Here is a 20729-nt window from a genome sequence, read left to right as displayed (position 1 = left end):
TAATGTTATTTATGTGTAATCATATAAGGGAAGGAATAATTTATTGATTAGATATATTAAAACAATGGATAAAGTAGAAGAATATGTTCTGGTGGATGAATATGGACTAGTGGTGCTCTGATAAATTTTCATATTCCTCAATGCCATTGAAGTACCAAACAGCACATTAAATGCCACCGCCCTAAGCTACTCAGCTCTCCCGGACCCCACTACATATTCATAATGTGGAATTCTAATTTAATATATAAAATATAAATATACCGTCCAATTATTTATATAAACAACTTTTCATTGAAATAGAACATCTTGATGAATATATTAGAGGCAAGTTCAGAACGAACTAACTCGAGAGAAAGTGCTAAGTCGAACCCAACTCAGACTAGGCCGCCCACAGACAAGTCGATCTGAGCTCAAGGGGTCGGGTTGGGTGGGCCGCCCTTCATGGGCACGACCAAGGCAATTACAAATGTGGTCAAGAGGGGTCGTAACTGTCCGCGCTGAGCGAGTGGCGCCCGATTCGCATAGAATAGTTACCAGAGGAAGTCAAGTATAAAAGCAAGTCATTTGTCCTCATTTAGGATACACTTTGTCTTCTCATAACATCCTTTGTAATATCTTGAGCAATTAATATAATTGCACGATTACTTTATTCAATTCCTCCCAACGATCAATCAATTAGATATATATACTTAAAATTAATTCAAAGTTGCTATCAAGAAATTAATGATGATCAAGCTTTTTGACAATGATTAGAAATTTAGATCTTTTTATTTAAAAAGAAATATAATTTACCATTAAATTATACTCTCTCTCTCTCTCTCTCTCTCTCTCTATATATATATATATATATATATATATATATATATATATATATATATTACATATCATATGCGAAATTTTTTTTTTGATAAAAAAATAGGGTTTAATATTATCCATTAATCCAGTCCAGATCAATGGTTCAATATGGCCGGAGACAATTAAAAGAAAACGTGGCGGCGCGTTATATGGTAAATTTGTGTAAGTTAGTTCAGATGTTCTTTGTCTATGAGTGCACATTTTTCTTTCTTCAAGTGCACATTTTTCTTCTTCGAGTGCATATTTCCCCTTCTTCGAGTACATATGTTTTGTCTCGGTGCATAGTTTCTCCTTTGGAGTGCACATCTTAATTACTGCATTTAAGTGCACCATTTTAGCCTTCAAGTGCACATTTCTCTGTGTTCAAGTTCATATTTATGTGTCAATGTTTATTATATGTTTTGCCTTCTTTTCAATAACGTATAAGTAAATTTCTAATGAAATTTGTGAGATCTACAAACGATTTGTAATATTAATTACTTCAATAACACTTAAGTTCAATAACTTTCATTTTTAATTGGTACCATAAATTGCATCGATTGCATATCTTTTTTGCCTTCTAGTGCAAAACTTTAGCCTTCAAATGCACATTTTTGTGCCTTCAAGTGCACAATTATGGGTCAGTATTTGTTATATCGTTTGCATTCTTTTCAGAAACGTATAACTAAATTTCTAATGAAATTTGTGAGATTTACAAACGAACTGTAAGGGTAATTGCTTCAATAACACTTAAGTTAAATAACTTCTCTTTTTGGTACCATAAATTCATTTGATTGCACATCTTTATTTGTGTCTTCAAGTGCACATTTATTTGTGTCTTCAAGTGTGCGCGCGACACACATACTTGTTCAAATGCGGCCGGTGTGGGTTCACCATCAATAAAATAATGCATAAATGCAACACAATAAAATGCATCAATGCACCACAAAACACACTACACACCAAAAAATGCACCACATCTAATGATGCATATCTGAACACTTTGTGGTACATTTATGCGTACCTAATGGTGAGTGACCGCACGGGAAGCACTAATCGCACAGGAACTTGACCCTATATAGACAAGGGATTAGGTGTGAAGGTTCTCCCAGGTGAAATGTGTGCATTATCACAGCCTTCAAAATCAACAACTTAGAATGAAGAACAATTAAAAATAACGCAATGGCATATAGTCATTTTGCGTAAGGTCATAGTTTAAGGTGCGTAAGTTTAAAGCTTAAGGTGCGTAAGTTTAAAGCTTAAGGCGCGTAACTTCAAAGCTTAAGGTGCGTAAGTTTATAGCTTAAGGTATGTAAGTTTATAGCGCTAGGTGTCTAAGTTTAAAGTTTAAGGTGCGTAAGTTTATAGCTTAAGATGCATATGTTTAAAGTTTAAAGTGCGTCTCTTTCTAGTTTAAGGTGCATCAGTTTAACTCTGAAGATGCGCATGTTTAAAGCTTAAGGTGCATTATTTTTCAGCTTAAGTGCATAAGTTTGAAGCTTAAGGTTTGTAAGTTTATAGCTTTAGGTTCCTAAGTTTAAAGCTTAAGGTGCTTAAGTTTATAACTAATTAAGATGCGCGTAAGTTTATAGCTTAAGGTGCGTATGTTTAAAATTTAAGGTGCATAAGTTCGAAGTTTAAGGTGCGTCAATTCGAGACACTTGATCATTTGCATCTATGTTGCTAGCAAGGACGTTTTTTAAAAAAATATTTTCCTTCAGTTTCAACCGTTGATCTAGATTATATCAATAGCTTAGATCTCACTCCATTTTTTTACTTGGGAGAAGTTTCGCACGTAAACCATCCCATATGACCTCTATATATATATATATATCAATGTTGCAAAAATCGGGCCTAGGCGCTAAGCGGTCGGCCACTTAGGCGCCCGCCTAGGCGCTCTAGGCGTCGATTAATCGCTCTAGGCGCCTTAGGAGGTCCCCAGGCGCGTAGCGATTTTTTCAACCTTGATATATATAAAATTCTAGTCCATAATAATTTAGCCTAATTCCATTAATTAATCTCTGATAATAGATCCGTCAACTTGGGTGGGGTCGGTTAGTTACTAATATACTATTTTGCAATTAGGCGAGTTAATTTAAGCTAAAAATTTAGTTAGACAACAAGCGCGCGTCACTTTTTCTAATCCTAACTTATTTTATGGGAGTTGTTAAGCTAGCACGTAAGTTAGTTTAAAAAAAATAGAATTATCAAATAAATTATTTTGAAGTATCATTAATAATAATAATAAAAACACATTTCACATCTACCATATATAACTTTAACTTTAAAAAAGTCCATAGACCCAAAATTTCAAAAAGGTGCTCAGAATAAATTTTTCAATTAATATTTTGATAAAATTATTTTATATGTAATTCGCTATCAACTAACAATTAATTTATCTAACATTTTTTTTACAATCAACTAATATTAATCAAATTCACTAATCCAATCGGCTAATAACTATTTAAATAAGAGTAAAGAGTTAAATTGGTTTTTTGTTTTTTTTGATAAATTGTGAATAGGAAAAAAAAAGGAACACATTGGACCTTGAACTTAACTTGAAAATGTAATTAGGCTATTGAACAAAAAAAGAGTGCAATTAGGTCACTGAACACTTTAAAAATGTGTAATTAGATCACTGAACACTCTAAATGTATGCAATTTCATCGAATAGTATGTTACCAACAACGGTCTAATTGCATTTTCTTTTTCGTTCAATGATTTAATTGTATTTTCAGGTTACATTTAGTTGCCAATTTGAACTTTATTTCAAAAAAAAAAAAAAAAAAAGAAGATGCCGGCGGTAGTTTGGGTAAATGCAGCTAAGTAGCAGAAAAGAATTAGAATACATATTGAGAAAGGGGGAAGTGTGAGGCGTGGATGCTAAAGTACAGAAAGCTCCACCTGCTCTCCCGTCTATACATACAATTATATGTTTCTATTTGATTATGCATCGCCATGTGATCCCTTTTCTCTCCGTCCGTTAGGGTTTCTTTGTATCTCTCACCAACTGCACATACATCACGCCTAGGGTAGGGTATAGGGTAGGGATAATCATCATCGTATAATAAAGTAGAGTTGGATTGAATTGGATTGAGGAGGCTCTGTTTTCTCTGGGATGGTTAGTGATGATGCTGGGACGAGAGGGCGGGTACTTGGTGCCGGCGGATCCCAAGAAGAAAGGCGCCGGGTCGCGGAGCTGGCTGCTCATGGACGCTTCGGGTCAGGAGATTGTTCTTGATGTCGACAAGTATGCTATTATGCACCGCGTGCAAATTCACGCTCGTGATCTCCGCATTCTTGATCCCCTTCTCTCCTACCCCTCCACTATACTCGGCCGTGAACGCGCCATCGTTCTCAATTTAGAGGTCTCTTTCTTTTATTCTTTTACTGGGAATGTGGAATTTTGAATTTAGGGCACATTTCAATGTTTGAAATTCAGTAATTGTAGCTAAATTGGATGATTTTTAGTAGTATTACTATTACTATTTAGGTTACTGATATGTAAATTTTTTATTTTTTTTTTGGTAAGGGCAGCATATCAAGGCTATTATTACATCCGAAGAGGTATTATTCCTTTTATATATATAAAAGAAATCTTTTACCCACTTTGCAGCCCTGTGAGGTTTTTACATGGTATATTGTTATTGTAAGATTTATGCTTGTTAGTAATGACTATAGAGCAATTTTAGTTGGGATTGCAAAGAGTGGGGCTTCATTATAACCCACCCAGACTGAAATCCATAAACTTTATGACCCTTTGATCTGATCTTCCATTTGTTTAGTTTTATTCTTTATTTTGGATGGCTAGGGAGACACACAGCCACTAAACCCTACCCTGCCTTGCCTTGTGATCCTAGCCGGCAAAGGAGGTAAACCAACTTAGCTTGCCCATAGGTGACCGACTCAAACCAAGAAGGCCAATAGGCCACTCCTGCACGGAGTTGAACTTGTATTATACCAAGTCAATAGTCTGACCAACTTGGCTGCGGTTGCCCTCATACGTTTTATGTTCACTGTTTTAAATTTATGTCAAAGTGAAGCCTGCCTCATTGAAACTTATGAATAAAAAGTATATGCCAATAGTAGGTTACTTCTTTATTGGGCTGGACAGGTACTTCTACGAGATCCATTTGATGAAAATGTTACTCCTGTTGTTGAGGAACTCAGGAGACGACTGAAGCCAGTAAATGCAAATCATGAAGATCAAGGGGAAGGCAAAGATTCCGGTGCTCAGCAAGATGTTGAAACAGCTGAAGAAGATGGTATCCCTTGCACCCTTGTCATTTTTGACTATTTTATCTGATAAAATGATGAGTTGTTCAACTTTAATAACTTTAATTATGGATTTTCACGTAATGTTTAATTGTATTTCTGCTTGATGTTATGCAGAATCTCCATTTGAGTTCAGGGCCTTGGAGATTGCTTTGGAAGCCATCTGCAGTTTCCTTGCTGCACGGACAATAGATTTGGAGACTGATGTTTACCCAGCACTGGATATGCTTACCTCCAAGGTGCACATTAATATTAATGTTTTCTTTAGTATGATTATTGAACAAATGACTGTTGTGCTCTCTCTTGACATGCGCATGACTTGTGTGTATATTGTCGTGTCTGCTTTTAACCAAGAGTTGAATGGCTTTAGTTTAACAGCATCGTTTTTTACTCTGTTTTCTTTTTCTTCTTTCTTTTAAAACTTAAATATGTGTTTTCTGCAACAGCTTCCTTTGTTTTAGCATCATAGTAGATGCAAAATATATTGTGAGCCCTGGCTTACAGAGCATGGTGAGCCCAAAGCAAATGTTAAGCATTAGTGTGATAAATGTTCATTACAAATACAATGAATGTTTGTCTTGGAATGTTCATTTCCCTTGAAGTAAATATTCATTGTAATTGAGAATAATGTTCATTAAGATTCACATAGCCGTGTGATTCTGTGAGCCAGAGTTTACAGTATACCAAATGCACATTGCAACTGTAGGTACTAGAAGTGTTCCCTAATTTGAAGTCTTATTAGAATTTGTGAGTGAATAGAATTAATTTTGCTTGTATTTTTTGGACACCTATGCTGTCTATGTAGATTCATTACTTTTGGTTTTGATGAATATCTTGAAGAATTTTCTGTATCTGGGAAACACCCCATCATTCGAAGATCTAACCCTCTTCGTATTTACTTTTATTCTGTTCTTTACAGTGTATGATACAAGCTCTATTTGGTTGTCAATTTGTCATGTTTTCTACTTTTTAGAACTTTTTAATTTTTTTTTTTAATGGTTTTCTCTCTTTGCACAATCCTCTAATCTTGGTGCTGATAGGAAGAATGGGCTATGTGACCCATATGGGTGGTTAGAGGAGTTAGTCATCAAGCTTTGGGGTTTATTATTGGCCACTAGACTTTCATTAACATACTGGATCATATTTTTATAAGTTTCTTAGTCACATCTTGTGTATAAATTCTTTATCCAACCCTTTAAGTTTATTATGTAGCAGCACCTTTTTAGTTCACGTGGCAAACAGTATTTGCAACCACTCATCCTTTTTTCTTTTTGGTTTTGTTTTTCACAAGTATTATTGTTCACAATGTTGTAACTCTTGCAGATTAGCAGCAAAAATTTGGACCGAGTTCGGAAGCTAAAGAGTCAAATGACAAGGTTGACTGGTCGTGTGCAAAAGGTAATTCCATAACAATTGGATATCGAATGAAAACAAATGTGTAGGATTTTAAAATCAGCTACATATTTATGATTCTGAAAAAGAGATCTTTATAGATAATTGTATCCCTGATTCTTGTATCTGCATAATGGAATGGTTTTAAACATGGGTTACATGGCCAATAAATAAAATGTGATATCCCACTTTCTTCCAAATGTGCATGTAAGTGTGCTTAGGTAATCTTAGTATTCTAGTTATCCTTCTTCAGCAATGGTTTTCAAGCTAAAACCGATTTGCCTTGCTGCAAAAGACTTTTTGTTCATGGAAGAGAGAACCGTATTTATTAGTTTCTAGGTGTCTCAGTCTTGACTTTGCTAAGAGAGTAAGTAATACTTAGATTGCTTTAATTGAACTTATATAGTTTAAAAAATCATTATTTTGGTTTAATCTTTTTTCTTTCTTTAATTTGGAAAAAAAACATTTTTTGTCACTTCGTTCCCATGCTATCATGCGAATCATCCCTTGTTTCAAATCATTGCAAAATTGGTCCCTCGGCACGAACATGAAATCCTAGTGAGAGACCAATATGGTGACAACTGAGTGATCAATTTGGCAATGACGTGGAATAATTAGGAATGATATTTGTGTTTGTGTGATAGTGAGGCACTAAATTGACTAGTAACCAATAATTGAAGGACCCAAATGCTTTTTTAAGTTTTTTGATGGCTTACAGGAGACCTCATTCATCACTACTAGTTTTGTTCTCTGCTTGATTGTAGGTGAGGGATGAACTTGAACAACTCTTGGATGATGATGATGATATGGCTGACCTTTATTTGTCTAGAAAATTAGCTGGCGCATCTTCACCTGCAAGTGCATCAGCCAGTTGGTTTCTCGCTTCACCTACAATTGGCTCAAAGATATCTAGAGCGAGTAGGGCAAGTGTAGCAACTGTCCGAGGGGATGAGAATGATGTTGAAGACCTTGAGATGTTACTAGAGGTAAGGATTCTAATTTCTAAATGTTTAAGTTAGGTTTCATTTTGTTCTAAATGTTTCAATAGTTTCAATTTGTTCTTGAATGTAAATCCCAATATCTTAGTTATGTACAATTTTTTGTATTTATGAAAAATAGACGCACATACATATCCTTTCCTTTCCTTTCTCCAAAAAAAAAAAAAAAAACTGTGGTATTTCTCTACTGAAAAGTTAATTAACTCTATTGCAGGCTTACTTCATGCAAATCGATGGCACGTTAAATAAACTGAACACAGTAAGTGAAAATTGATTTTTGTTTTACTTTTTTCTGTTTCTTGTCCATATATGATACTGGGCAAAATATATATTTGATTAACTATATGTCCATTCAGAGTTATCAAGGATGCATACATCTTACCTTTTATTAGATTAATTTCTGTACAATGTATAATTCAGCACATACTAAATGTATGGGACCCATCTGCACTGAATATGCAAGGTCATTTCCTTATGCGGATTTTCAAAAGTATCTTCTTTCTCTTTATGTGGTTGAATGGTTCTCCCTTTTATATTTAGATAAACCGAAATCTAATTTTTCCATATTATCTTGCTTATATCAGGTGATACTGTTATCCCTTCTATTTAAATCAACTTAAATCCATTTTTTTTTCCATACTATCCCCCTTATGTCGGGGGATTACTAAACTGAGAATGTAATAGTTGTCAATGTAGATAGTTTGCTGTGAACAAATTGTTTGGCTTTTATGACCTTTAGTTTGTTTTGACATACTTTTGCAAAGATTAAAACTTGAGGCAGCATCTCAACAAGATACATTTTTGGTGTGCCTTTTTATTTTGCAGCTGCGTGAATATATTGATAATACAGAAGATTACATTAATATTCAGGTACTTACACTACAAAAACTATGTTCAGAGGCAATTACAAACTGATCTATAAGTTAACTGTGCCTTTTTTTTTTTTTTTTTTTTTGACAGCTTGACAATCATCGAAATCAGCTCATTCAGGTATTCATCGAAACTGATCTCTTTTATGTTTTGATAAAGAATATGAATGGCGTGTGTGGAACTCATGACGAGTTGTTCCATGATATGTGGGTGCAGCTAGAGCTATTTCTTAGTTCGGGAACTGTTGTTATGTCCATCTATTCTTTGGTGGCTGGAATCTTTGGGATGAACATTCCGTATTCTTGGAATGACAATCATGGATACATGTTTAAATGGGTAAGCTTTCTTTCTTCAATATGCCTTGTTATATCTTGTGTTTTGGTTTTGGTTTTGGTTTTGATTACTGAGTGGATGTAATGGTGACAGGTGGTAATTGTTACTGGGATCTTTTGTTCAGTACTTTTCATACTCATTATATCTTATGCTCGCCACAAAGGGCTTGTTGGATCATAAATCTTAGACTAGTAGTATACCCTACTTGGGTAGGAACACAATTGTAAAATACATTTCTTATACACAACATTATTCTTACAGAGTTTATACTGTATACATAAGTTTTGGATGATGATGAGTATGATATTTATTGTTATTAATTTAGATAATGCCATGTTGTCTAGCCTACATACTGTCACCATAAAAAATAATAAGAGACAAATTTATGAATTTTATTTTTAATAAATGCCTTTGGTCTTTGTCTTTTTCGTGCTTGTACTTGCATTATGATGGTTTGTTTTCAAACATGGCTTAGGTTGTATGTTCTGAAATTTCATAATGATTTTATCAATTTTTTTTTTCATAGCTCACATAAAGGATACTAGGACATGTGTTTTAATTGCTTTGTGAATAATATGTTATTGTTATAAATAAAATTTCTAGTCAAGTTATACATTTTTTTAGTTGATACTAATTTTGTGTTGATGAGGCAAAAAGTTTGAAAGGCTACTCAAGTAAAGTTCAAGTTGATACTCTCCATATAAAGTGATTACTTGAGGACAAGCAAGTAATATGTTTGGGGAATTTTGATGAGTATAATATTTATTGTTAATTTATATAACTTTTTATAATTAGTAGGCAATATTTAATTAATTACGTATCTACTTTTATTAGTTTTGTCAAATTATTTAAGAATAAACTTTTATTATTATTATTATTATTATTATTATTATTATTATTATTATTATTATTATTATTATTATTATTATTATTACTATTATTATTATTATTATTATTATTATTATTATTATTATTATTAGCGAGTCTTAAGAGATTGTCTCACAAATCTTTATCTATGAGACGTGTAGAGTTATGATAGAAATGTTGTAATAATTATATTGAAAAATATAATACTAATCAGGTAATGGTTATTGATTAATGTTCTTGAACTTTTCTATTTTGATTGATAAGTTGCTATGTTGATTACTAGTAATTCTTTTGCTTAGCTTTCTTTTTAGTTTTGATTTAATTCTATTTTGTTGGAGTTGATCTTAATCTTTGAGTACTTTGGTTTATTTTATGGATTGTTTTATAAATTCATTTTCGTTGTATCAATTCTTTGTGAGTTCGATCCTCCTTTGCATACTAAATTACATTTGATTCGTGCACTTACAAGAACTATAAAATTGTCCATCAGATGACTTATAAACTATGGAATTTAAACTCATGATCTGTTTCTCTTTTGCCCCATCCCCTCAAACTTGTGATATGTATTGCCCGGAAGAGAATTGTGTCGGAGTCTCACATATGCATGTGAATGATTTCAGAACTCACTGTGCAATTAAATCATATCATGTTTATATGGTTCAGTTTCATATGCCCTGCCCTCGGTACAATTTTACAAATGAAAATTGGTTGAGATACGAGAATCATCCAAGCAAAATGAAACACGTTCAAAGAGCACAACTATAATTCTGGGTAAAAAAATTACTGCCTGGGGATCTCCCAGGGTCTAAAACCGCAATCCCCTTTGGTGGCCAAATACCTCCGATCTCTGTTGTAGGTGCCAAAGAAGAATGAGAAGAAGTCCGAAAAAGAGCAAAAAAGAACATAACCTCAGATAGAAATCTATTTCATGTAGCAAAGGCAAGGAAATTTTGAGACGTGGGTACAGGACCCCGCGAGGCACTCGAGGTCTTTATTTATTTATAGCTAACACAAATAGACTATGCTAAGCTCTATGGGTTCACTATAAAAATAGAGCTCATTGGGCTAATGCCAAGGCCGACGACGGAAGCAGGACGAAGGGTTTGGAAACATAATTAGCTTATTAACTGTTTGACTGAGTGTTTGACTAATTAGCTTTTTGTAACATCGTTATTGCTCCAAAATGCTAAAATTCAAAAAGCTGCTCAAAGCAATTTTTCGTTCAGCTTTTTGAGAAAGTCATTTTGCATGTAAAACTATTAGCTAACAACTAATTTACCAAACACTTCTCTATAATCAACTAATGTTATGAACTAGTCAAACCCATTAACTCAATCAGCAAACAGTTATTAGCTAACAGTTATTTACCAAACACCCCCTTCATGTTACATATGTGTTACATGTACAAATGAGATAGTTACCACTTACCAATGTCCAATGTAGAAACAGCAAACACATACAATATCTAATACTACAAATACTACAACTTGCAAAAACTCCTTGACTAGTGTTCCCTAATATCTAGTGTTACCAATGGAGCTCGAGCTGCCATGTTTTTTTCAAGCTCGAAAATGCTCAGAACATAAAAGGAGAAGCAGAAAATGCTCAGAATAATATTGGCCTACCACATACATGCCAGCTTATGCACAGCTCAACTTCCCAAGTCATCTACGCGCTTAGAAGCCAAGATCCAGATAGTCATCGACAACAACTATGGTGTATATATATTTGGACTCGAGTTTCCAAGAAAGAACACAGGTTTATTCTTTTCAAGTCCAACTCCATTTCAAGTGATAAAAACTGATTAAGGCTAGTTACTAACAATCACTCTGGTGATTTGGGTTGAAGCTGACTAGATTAGATCACTTTGAACCCAAATCACAGTACAGAGTAGCTAGGCTAACAATTCTAACTAAAACAAGACAAAATTTTAACTGAACAAAAGGAAAATCAAGAATGTCAGATATGGAGCATAGTGTAATGCAAGGCTCAAAAACTAGAACCAGTGAAAAATGTGGCAAACCATGTTTAAAACTGCCTGCTCATCAGAACCCTAGCTGAAATTCATATGGCGTATTCAAAATATCACATTTAAATCTTATGTTCAGCACTTCAAATATTACTGGGAAAACAATAAGAAAGCAGCCCAGACCATAAGAGCAATAGCACATAGATGATGAATGAATGTAAGAAGTGGAGACTGACAGTCACACACAGCATAAAATGCACCAAAAACTCAAACATTTTGAAGATATTTTTTTGCAAATACATGTCAAAAAACTACAGATTCAACAATCAGTTCAGCATCCACACAAAACCCACATTCATTTCATTCATTCAAGTTTGGATTGTAACCATTTGCAGTTGAGATATGTAAACGCTACCAACTTTCAATCACAATCTGCCTAAAGCTATCCCAATTGCCAATTAGTCAATTTGACTATCCAGAGGCCAAGTCCAATTCACGTTTCCTAAAGTCAATTTGAAGCAATGGAGTTCAAACCCTAGCATAATCACCTCTGGTGGGACTATCCACGACAGATAGCAAATTCTCGTAAGGCGAAGCCTCCTGATCCTCAGGTGCCCTCATGGCGGCGTGAAGGCAAGCTAAAACAACTCCGATAGCCACTGAGATGAAGACGTTACTCCACACTCCGGCCACGAACAAGGCGATGAGAGTGATCAAACTGAGAAGCCCTAGAATAATCCGATCGTCGATGTCGAAGCCGAATAGCTCTAGCGCCTCGGATCGGGAGAGATAGAGGAAGATCCAGGAAGCGGAAATGACGAGGAAGAGAATGAGAGTGAGGGGCCGGGAGATGAGGCTGAGGAGGAGGACGAGGAAGAAGAGAACGGCGTAATTCCCAACGAAATACCGGAGGTTTTGGTTGATCCGGTAGGTGGCGTCGGAGAAGGAGATCGGGATGCTTAGGGCTGCGGTGTCCGCAAATTGCGGCCACGGACGAAGCGGGACGGCGGGGATGGACGGTGCCGGAGACGAAGACATTTCTGGTGGTGCGATTTGGAGTTTAGAGTTTTTTTCTTTTTTCTTTTTTTATGAAAAATGCAATTTTTTAGTAACAACTTACCATCTGGGGATACAAATATACAATGGCCTGCCTTGCCAACGTTTTCACAATTTCGAGTTCAAATTTGAGTAGATGAGCCAAATTAATCAAACAATTCATATAATAATTATAAAGTTTCAAATTTGACTGTTTGTGAAGATTGTTCAATATCATTTTTTAGTTGAAGTTAATTAGTTATTAATAACATATACTAGTTATCTATTTATGATCTTTTTTTTTATTAGAGTTAAAAGACAGATTTGGCGTATTTTTTTTTGGGAATCTAAAGAACACAAACTTGATTTTTATCAATATTCTTTTTAGTTGAATCTATCACATGGAATCTTCTTAGTGCACTGATTTCAATTGTCACAACAAAAAGTAATAATAATAACTACTACTACTATTCAATGTTGCAAAAATCGTGCCTAGGCGGTGGCCGACCGCCTAGAATTTAGGCGGCCAGACTACCGAGTAGTTATTTTTTTATGTTTTTTTTTTAAAAAAAAAAATGAGTTATTTCGCTTAAATTGACGCCGTTTTTAGTAAAATAATCCCAAATTGTTCAAATTGGTCCCAAACCTAAAAAATATAATAAAAAAATTAAAATCAAGTACTATAATATTAATACTTTGTGAGTTGTGACTTTGTGTTGTATTTTAAATCTTTAACATTTTAGTACTAACTATTAAAGTATTAAATAAATTATAATTACCAAGTCTTAAATAAATTTTTTTTTTTGAAAGGGCGCCGATTAATCGGCACCCCCTAAGCACCCGAGAAACGCCTAGCAATTTTTGCAACCTTGCTACTATTACAACAACAACAATAATAATCTTGACAATCAAATATGCAAAACTTTTAATTTTTTTGGAGTTATTTTTATAAATTTGCAATGCTCTTTCTTCTAATATAATTAATTTTGTAGTTTAGAAGGCATACTTGAATGAATATCTAGATAAAAATGCGGAAAAATTAAAAAATAAATCCTAATTGAATATTTAATTGTCAAAATTTACATTTAGTTTGTTAGGTGTACTTTATATTGTTGTTATGTGCACTTTAAAGACAAACCATAACTACTAAACTCTAAAGTGAATTTATGAATCCCGCTTAAAAAGTTAAACCATTAAAAAAAAAAGGAAACTAAACCATAAATTATAACAGGTAAACAATTTCAGTGCACCTATAGCATCACATGATGTACTCTATGATATTACTAAGTGTATTTTATAGTGTTATCACTTATACATAAATTTCAAAATATTTACAAAAATGTCACCTAGTTCTGTTTTGCGTGTAAATTCTTATTATATATACACTTGTTGAGACTCTTGGTAGGGAGATCCTTGATTTTGGGCATTGGCCATGGTATTGATAATTGGAATATAATAAGTAGCATCCTTTGGTTTCATAGGATCCTCCACATATGTTACACCATTGAGGCTGTGACGTACACATTGGTGTTTTTCCCTCTTGAAAAATGGTTTGACTCATGTTGACACCAAGCCCTTGAGTAGCTATATATAGGTTGTTGATAACCTTGTGAAGCCACTTGTTTGGTGGAGTTTAACATGTAGCAATTGTCAAAAAATATGAGGATATTAACTATTGTAATAACAATAAGCACATACAACATGAGAATGCTTGAGGATACATGTATTTTCAAGAAAATTTCTTGAAAATAACAATAAGGGCATCCCCAATAGGGAGTGCATCACCACATTTTGGAACAGTAAAATTTCTTTGAGTAAAATAAGGACAAATGGGAAGGCAAAATTTTCTGAAAATTTTCTTCCTGCAAAAAAAAAGGACTTTGGCAGTGGGGTGGGTCCCCCAACAAAGGACTCTCGCGCCAGTCTTGGCTCGTAAATATATGTTTTTTTGTTTTTTTTTTTTAATTTTGAAATTTTAGTTTTTTTTTTCTTTTTATCCCCTCCCCTTCCATTTTCTTTTTCCTAATCATACCTGTAAAATCTCCTCAAAATTTTACACTATTGAGGATGCCCTAAGTTGAATTTCATGAACAAGTTGCCCCTCCCTCTAACAAATAGCTATTGTATGCAATCCATGCATGTAAAATCCGAACACATTTTAATGGTCTCTTAGTTAAACAATGCACAAAGAGTCAATACTAATGAAATTTCAATGCACATAGAGTCAATACTAAATGAAGTTTTTCTTTTACTAACCACAAGATCATTAGCACCTTTTAGAAGTGTTTAAAGTTCAACTTGTTGAAAAAAATAGCATTAAAATGATATTTTGAGTGATTATTTTATGGTACAAATATATGTGGGATCCCTTCCGATTTGGGTCGGGTCAAGGTGGATTCGGGTTCTTCGTAGTGAGACGAAGAATTTGATATAATGTACGCTCAAAATGGGTAATAGGTGAATGAGAAATTGATTCTCAAAGTGAACCTATTTGAGAGAAGTCAAATTAAGCTTAGAAAGCTTAAAGCTTAAAATTAAGCTTAATTAAGCTTAATTAGTGTGACAACATGAGTTGTCAAGCTTGTGATTAAGCTTTGGAAAGCTTAAAATAGTGAAATAGGAATTGGGACGAAAGTTTGCATGGACGAATGTTATGCATGGACGAAAGATGCTACATGTAATTAAGCAAGTTTAATTAGTGAATTAAGCTCCTTTCGTGTGAGCTATCTTTCGTGCTGCACGAGTCAATGCTATGTGCATTGATTCGTGCCACACCGTTTCGGTACTTTGCGGACCATTTGGGTGTGGTTTTCGGTCCTAATTCGTTAACTTTTCGGGTTTGTACGGACTTCTCGGTCACTCAGATATTTGAAACGGGACGTTATGGTCGGTACGAATTAATCGGATATTAAGTTCGTGACCGTTGATATTATTTCGATAATAAGTACGACCGTTTCAAACGTTATAATTCAATTTTTAAATTGAATTTATGTTGGTTAATGTGTCATAATAATGCTATTAAGTACCAACCTCCTATATAAGAGTGTAGTGGGAGTAGAGGCTTTTCTCATGCATAGTGAGAGACAACTAGTGAGGGAAGAACACGAGAGTACACAACACACAAAGATAAGCACTTTTTCTTCTCAAAAATTCTGCTCCTACTCCATTATTGAAGCTGTGTTTTGCCCGTGCTCTTGTTCGCCGGGTTCGTTCGTTTGGGTGCTCAAACGTCGAACCGTTGTACGTTTTATCCTGGGAAACCTAGGCCACAACGCTCCTAGCACTTTTGGGAGGTGGCAAATAAGGTTTTAAGGAAAGACAGGCACCTTGCCTAACTCGTACATTTCCTTCTTCTTCTCCTTCTTTCTTGTTTTAGGATTATGCTCTAAGCAAAAATCCGTTCTTTCTTGTTGATTTGGAGTTATAATATGAGGATTATAAGTTCATTTTGGTTGATATATATTGTTATATCTTTCTCGTAGATATATACGTATATATAACCTTTGGATCCGTTTTATATATATTTGTGTGTATATATATATTTCGGATATATATATATCCAATAATATTTTATATATATTTCGTGTGTATATATATAAATATTATTTTAAGGGATATTAAATCGATTGTGGTTCATTATCTCCAACAATCTTAAAACCTTATTTAATTTTGATAATGAACAAATCGTTGGATTCCAAGAGTATTGGATCCGTGAATGTTGCCGGAGGTGCACATTCAAATGGTCGGAACGACAACGATGTTGCACGTTCCGTGATGCCAGTTGATGGCAGCAACGTTGGAAATGATATTTTCATAGGAGTTGCAAAAACACACGATGGTGCTCCGGAGAACGTTGGTTCACGAACCGGTAGACCTGTGGCTCGTGACACACAATTGGTACCTATTGTGTTGCCTAGTGGATCGGCTAAAAGCCACGAAGGATCCTATGATGCTGTGATCACTACATGGTCTGAGGACTATTGTAGTGTGACCAATGTCTTCAACAATAATCAAAGGAAAGGCAAGCGGAAGCTTAACTTTCAAGAAGATTATGAGAAGAAGGAAAAATGCCACTATGAAGCGAACCGTCATCCTGGTGAGAAGGTTGAGGACAACTTCACTATGTTTAAAATATGTGGATGGTTGGACGAGTGAGGTCACAACCATAGGTACCCCCGGTGTGCGCTATGGACCACCATTTGTGGAGTGGACGGTTGAGAATGGAACAAGGCACACGGGTTTGAAGGATCACTACGAGATAGGAATAAGGAAATGTGTTTCCAATGTATTTTCCTATTTATTTATTTTGAATAAATGTTGTAGTATCCTTGGAATATTTTTATTTGAATAAAAATATAATCGTTCCAATGATTTGAATCTTGGTACATACGAATTATTAACTAGAATAATGTCAAATGTATGAAATGATACAATATGGGTGCGTAGTGCATCACGGGGCATTATGTGGAAAATGCTAAAATGGCTTAACGGCCGAAATGAAATGTAACAAGCGTGTTACATGTTGAAATCCCGTAACGAACTTCGGTTCAGGTTCATGTAGAACGATACGGATTTCAAGGATCAATTTGTCAAAAATTGGAATAACTATATAATCGAGAGCGTCACAGCTCAAGTGTTGAATATTTTAAATATTATTCTAAGAACGATTATATGAGTTTGATTCAACTAGTTGGAAAATTTGGTTGATTTGTTCTCGTTAATTGTGTTATAATTAACTTGATCAAAAATTCCAAATTATACTAGTATATTTAATTTGAGACAAATTGTGTTTTGGTGAATAGTGCTTTTGTAGCACTAATGGAAAGTGTAATTTAATTTGGCACTTGGAACTGCAAATTAAAACACTGTAACAGTGCTATCAAGCACTAGGTAGAGTGCTTAATTAGGCACTTTCGGCCACTTGGTGGCTGCACCTTTAGGTGTTGAAAACTTAAGCATTTGGTGCTTTAGTAATAGCAATAAAGGTGCTAGATTATGATTGGTCCTAATGCTAATCTACTTAGCTTAAACCTTTCGTATAGTATGTGGCTAATTAAATTTAGCGTTGTAAAAGTGTTATGTGATTAGCACGAAAGGAAGTTTGGTTAATTGTGTAATTAACTAATAATCCCAGTGCCAGGTAGCACTGTAATTATAAATTAAGCAACGAAAGGTTGTTGTGAGTTTATAATTTAAAGCAATAGAGATTGCTTTGGAATCGATGCGTTAGTTTAGAAGCAATGATTCGTGCTTGGTATAGCATGTTTCGTGTTTCACTACTAAGCACTGATTCGTGCTTCAATTTCGGAAGCACTGATTAATGCGGTTATGAACTATCGATGTGGTGAACGTGAAACACCTATTGGTGATTTCGGCGCAAGTGATGGAATTGTACTCGAGAGTACAGTACGATATTCACCTCAATCGAACGTTGTTGCCGAACATAAATATCAAGACGTTGATAAGTTCGGGTCTACCTCAAAGTATGAGGGGTGAGACAACACTTTGGACAAGTAAATACCTTTTAAATAAGGTTGCCCACATGAAATTCTTACGAATTGTGGGTACGTAGGAAGTTTCCTACTAATGCCCGAAATGTGGGGGTGTCTTGCCAAATGTGTGTATTGGTTCTTAGTACACGAGTCCTATAGTGTGGATGTACGTAAGAACACAATAAATTGAATCAAGAAATTCATCATTCTTTGGAAAATGTATTTTTGTGAAGGTTCAATAAAGGACCTAGCACGTTGAAAGGAACTTTCGGCGTAGCTATGGTTGAAGGGTATGAAAGAGAACCCGAGCTCAAAGCTAGACGTAGCAAGAGAGCTAGGATTGAAAAATTCTTTGGTCCAGATTTTCTGACGTGCATGCTAGAATGTGACGCACATATTCTAACTTGTTTACTAGAAAATAAATTGGATTTTCTGACAATGTTGTTAGAAAACAAGCCTCGAACATATGTAGAAGTTGTGACTTCTACAGGTGGACCAACCCGAGAAAGGCTACCGAGAGTAAAATAGATTCTATCTTAGAGAATCATACTTGGAACTGGTTGTTCTTCCTTCGGGTTGTAAAACCTCTAGATCCTAAACGGATCACTAGTCGGAAGATAAAACCGGTTAGTTATATCGAAGTAAAATGGCCAGGCTTGTAATTGTAGATTGCATGCAACACGAATGCCACGATTACTTCAATATGTATTCTCTTGTGATGAGAATGAAATCCATTAGGATGATACTTTCCGAGAGCTGTTTAGCGAGACTTGAAAGTTTATCGAAATGGATGTATCGCTTTCTTAATAGACATGGAACAACCCGAGGGTTTTGTGGTTCCGCGCTATGGAAAGAAAGTGTGTAATTGGTGAGATCATTGTATGGCTTGAAACAATTGCCTTAGTATTTGGCGTGTAAGTTTTAATCGTACAATGATGTTTAAGGAGTTTAGTATAAACAAAGGTGACAAAGGTCTACGCAATGCGTACGATAGACGAGGTTATCACTATTTGTCTATACACGATAAACTCAACATGGTAGTAACGATCACATGATCAATTCTACCATGGTCATGTTAAATTTGAGATTTGACATGAGACGAGTGAGTTTAGCAGATTTAATCTTCGAGATTAAACTCGTGAGAAGACCGTAAGGTCTCGTGGTAAGCCAATCTCTTTGTGTTGATTGAATCCTTGTAAAGGATGTTAATCAAGTGGCTTGAACACCGTTAGATACTAACGTACAACTAGCCAATAATCACGAAAGATTGTACTTCTCACGGAGAATACATTCAGATTATTGGTAGTTTAATTGTGTCAAATGGGTTGTACTAGTCCGGATATTGCCTTTGCGGTTAACGAACTCGATAGATATACGAGTAACCCTAGTGTTACGCACTAGAAGGCAATAGTGAGAGTTATGAGATACTTAAGGTATGCTCGTGACTTTGGACTGCACTACTTGGGATATCTAGCTGTACTTGGAAAGTATAGCACGGTTATCAAAGGACGTTAAGTCCATCAAAGGCTACGTCTTTACGTAGGCCGGTGCAGTCGGTTAAACGGAAATTCTCGAAATGAATTTGTGATAGCTAAGATCCGACGGGATCAAAGCTGAGAGCCTTACACTCGTGTCGCGAGCGAGTAGGCCGAATGGCTATCCATTATTTTGAGAATGTTCCTAGTGGTGAATTCGTACCTCCAATTTGTGTGCATTGCGATAGTCAAGCCAAAATTGGTAAGTACAGAGTTAAATGTCGAATGGTAAGTCTAGACTTATAAGTCGTAGATATAATACCATTAAACAATTTCTCACAACGGGAGTTATCTCTATTGACTACATGATGTCAAAAGATAACGTAGCGGCCGCTAACTCGCTAACCCGAGGGTAAGCAAATGGTTGTGGAGAAGTTGGAACGAGGAATGGGTCTAAAGCCCTTGGACTAAAAGTTCTATAGTGGATACCCAACCTAGCTGACACCTAGGTTCAATGGGACAACTAAATTATGGAACGGAGCGTGTCACTGTGGGGGTCTCAGACTCCCTACCACTCCTCGTTAGAAACAGTGACTCCCGCGTAAGGTTAGCATGTTGATGTTTTAATGATTCGAATGCCGGTTGACATGTGTAAGTATGCGGTATACTCGGAAAAGAATCACCTATGTGAGAGAGAAGTGAGGGTCGCTTCAAAGGAGAATTGATGGGCACAATTCTTCACAAACTCTTGCAGAACCAGGACGGTGACCCACGACCAAAATGGGCACACTCATGAGAATAGAGCATGGTTGGGAGGTTCCTGTGTGAGATATGTCATCGTCTACACAAACGGCAGTCGGTTCAAAGACATCGCGTTCTACCGTACAGCCAGTAGAGTAAACATGTCTTCACAAGGGAAGGTTCAAAGGGTATAGTGATCCCTACCTATCCTATGCAGGGATCAACCGTTAAACACAGTTGTTTCCGATTTCAAAATACCCTGAAAATCATTTTTCATTCATGTGGGGGATTGTTGGAAAAAAATAGCATTAAAATGATATTTTGAGTGATTATTTTGTGGTACAAATATATGTGGGATCCACTTCCGATTTGGGTCGGGTCAAGGTGGATTCGGGTTCTTCGTAGTGAGACGAAGAATTTGATATAATGTACGCTCAAAATGGGTAAT

General features: G+C 35.3%; 2 protein-coding genes across 4 annotated transcripts; one reads left to right on the top strand and one right to left on the bottom strand.

The window, feature by feature from the left end:
* Nucleotides 1-3674: 3674 nt before the first annotated feature.
* On the top strand, nt 3675-9045 carry LOC109185915 (magnesium transporter MRS2-I-like). 3 transcript variants are annotated; one of them, XM_019335897.1, is made up of 11 exons: nt 3675-4202; nt 4367-4401; nt 5005-5099; nt 5227-5348; nt 6433-6507; nt 7266-7487; nt 7714-7758; nt 8325-8369; nt 8460-8489; nt 8586-8705; nt 8796-9045. In XM_019335897.1, exons 1-11 carry the CDS (start codon nt 3963-3965, stop codon nt 8880-8882), a joined length of 1116 nt encoding a protein of 371 aa, XP_019191442.1. In that variant the 5' UTR covers nt 3675-3962; the 3' UTR covers nt 8883-9045. The 3 variants fall into 3 exon arrangements, with proteins under 3 accessions (XP_019191442.1, XP_019191440.1, XP_019191441.1); XM_019335895.1 differs by having other exon boundaries at nt 3676-4202; nt 4372-4401; nt 4949-5099; XM_019335896.1 differs by lacking the exon at nt 4367-4401 and having other exon boundaries at nt 3676-4202; nt 4949-5099.
* A 2748-nt stretch (nt 9046-11793) lies between these two features.
* On the bottom strand, nt 11794-12651 carry LOC109185745 (PRA1 family protein D-like). Its single transcript, XM_019335699.1, has one exon. The coding sequence runs from the start codon at nt 12574-12576 to the stop codon at nt 12067-12069; it is 510 nt and encodes a 169-aa protein (XP_019191244.1). The 5' UTR covers nt 12577-12651; the 3' UTR covers nt 11794-12066.
* Nucleotides 12652-20729: the final 8078 nt, after the last annotated feature.

The sequence above is a fragment of the Ipomoea nil genome, unplaced genomic scaffold (assembly GCF_001879475.1).
Source record: "Ipomoea nil cultivar Tokyo-kokei standard unplaced genomic scaffold, Asagao_1.1 scaffold1361, whole genome shotgun sequence".
NCBI lineage: Eukaryota > Viridiplantae > Streptophyta > Magnoliopsida > Solanales > Convolvulaceae > Ipomoea > Ipomoea nil.
This window is presented reverse-complemented; position numbering and strand designations above follow the sequence as displayed.